The sequence below is a fragment of the Atta cephalotes genome (genome assembly GCF_000143395.1).
Source record: "Atta cephalotes unplaced genomic scaffold scaffold00062, whole genome shotgun sequence".
NCBI lineage: Eukaryota > Metazoa > Arthropoda > Insecta > Hymenoptera > Formicidae > Atta > Atta cephalotes.
This window is the reverse complement of record NW_012130126.1, coordinates 803,234-805,341: the sequence shown is the minus strand read 5'-3', so window position 1 is coordinate 805,341 and position 2,108 is coordinate 803,234. Positions and strand designations below refer to the sequence as shown.

General features: G+C 34.5%; 1 protein-coding gene across 1 annotated transcript; it reads left to right on the top strand.

Annotated features, from left to right (window-relative positions):
• The first annotated feature begins 740 nt into the window (after positions 1-740).
• LOC105623671 (17-beta-hydroxysteroid dehydrogenase 13-like) lies at positions 741-2,055 on the top strand. The gene is made up of 6 exons (XM_012205053.1): positions 741-884; positions 955-1,131; positions 1,205-1,354; positions 1,415-1,674; positions 1,785-1,910; positions 1,989-2,055. Exons 1-6 carry the CDS (start codon positions 741-743, stop codon positions 2,053-2,055), a joined length of 924 nt encoding a protein of 307 aa, XP_012060443.1.
• Positions 2,056-2,108: the final 53 nt, after the last annotated feature.

The window sequence follows — 2,108 nt, the reverse complement described above, 5'->3', positions numbered from 1 at the left end:
ATATATATATGTATGTATATATATGTTCGAATATCTAATATTTTTATTGGTGACTATCGGTGACGCATTTCATTTTTATCAATGAGAGATCGATCCAGAGATCGGACACATGAAGCAGCAATGATAATCCGCATGATAATTGTAAAATAATTAAATAATATAATTAAGTTTAGCCGAAGCTTCCTCAGAGGGCCGTAGCAATCGGGCGAAGAACTCAGAAGTTCAGATTAGTTGAGGCGTTCAGATTGGACGCTGATTAGACAATAATTATGATGGATATGAAAAGGTCTAATCGACTATGTATCGAATCCAGTGATTAATTTTAGTCATTTCAATCGTGTAACTTTTTTCACATTCCCTCCAAATACTTTTATTTAGAGCATTCAGATAACGCTGATGCGAGAGATTGCGTCTTGGCCGGCCGGCGGTGACGCGATACGTGTTATCGACAAATATACATATCGTTTAAAAATTGAAATAAGGTATGTTATTGCGGGTTCTTTAGGCCTGTTTAAATTTACACGTGTTCACGATTTCTAAATAATTTCAACAGAATGGTACGTACATACGACAGTGATCTTGAATAATTTGTACTATCGACATAAAAATTACATTAGCTGAATTGCTGAGTCAAGATTTATCATCAAATAATTATACGACATGATGAGACATTCCATGTGTTATGCAATCTCTGTTGTGCTTTGTTGCAGGTCAAATTAGGAAATATTCAGCCACCAGAGATGCTGTTGCGGATATATTCATTGTGCATCTTAGGATTGGATCTCATGACACTCATTATCGGAGTGTGCTACACAATCCTGATCGCAGTCTACAGAATGTTTAGACCACCACAATTGAAAAATATCAACTATGAAGTGGCTATGGTAACATTGTTACAATCTACTTCTTGTCAATGCAAACCTTTTCATATTACAAAGGAAGGTCATAATTTAGGTCGTAGGTGCAGGACGTGGAATAGGCAAAGAACTTGCTCTACAGCTGTGTCAATTTGGTGTCGTGGTTGCTTGTGTAGACATTAATACAGAAACTTGCACTGCTACTGTGCAACGTGCTCAACAGTTACATGGAATATGTAAAAGCTATCAGTGCGACGTGAGAAATAAAGATGCAGTATGTTTAAGCATTTCTCTTAATAAATATAAATCATTTGGTCTCTGATATGTTATTAATATGTCGATATTAGGTTGTTCAAATTGTGAATCTTATTAAGATCGAATTAGGAAACATTACAATGCTTTTCCATTGTTGTGGTTTGCCCAGCCCACGTGCATTAATACAAGAATCGTCAGAAGTAAGAGACACTATGGACTTATCAGTCATCAGTCATTTTTGGGTGAGTAATAGTTTAATATCTTGATATAAAAATCTTAGTATAATCAATCTTCTTTCATAGTTGTTGGATTCAGTTTTGCCATGTATGCGACAAGCTGGTAAAGGCCACATTACGATTCTTTCATCCGTCGCTGGTCTTTCCAATGGATCTAGTGGTCGAGGAACCCGGGTTCCCTTATCTACTGCACAATTTGCTGTCCAAGGATTAGCAGAATCCTTGCATATGGAATTAAGACATTCAAATAGCAACATCATTGTTTCATTGGTTCATGTTTATCCTTTTATCGTTGGAATGGAAGTTGCAAAAGACATACGTTTTAGGTGTTCAATATTTGTAAACTATACATTTAATTTTTTTCTTATATGTTAGTTTTTATTATCATCTATGCGATTTTGAATTATTCTAATTTATAAAAAAACGCATTTTGCAGAATTCCGAGTTATTTTGGTACAATGCCTGCCGTAGAAGCTGCTAGACAAATTTTAGATGGTGTTCGCCGAAACTACGCGGAGTTTAGTGTACCAGGATATTTGCTTTATCTTGGACATGTACTTAGGTAAATTCGCTACTTATATACGTTCTCTATTCGTATACACAAGAGGAATGATCTAATGTAAGTTTCTTATATTTTTAGGATTCTTCCAAAAAAGGCATCTTTTATGTTACGCGATTTGTTAGACACTGGAGTTGATTTTGCGTAATGTTAATATATATATATATATATATATATATATATATATATATATATATATAT

Coding starts and splice junctions, on each gene's coding strand:
- LOC105623671 (XM_012205053.1), top strand. CDS start 741: ATGCTGTTGCGGATATATTCATTGTGCATCTTAGGATTGGATCTCATG. Junction 885..954: donor TCAACTATGAAGTGGCTATG/GTAACATTGTTA, acceptor GTCATAATTTAG/GTCGTAGGTGCAGGACGTGG. Junction 1,355..1,414: donor CAGTCATCAGTCATTTTTGG/GTGAGTAATAGT, acceptor CTTCTTTCATAG/TTGTTGGATTCAGTTTTGCC.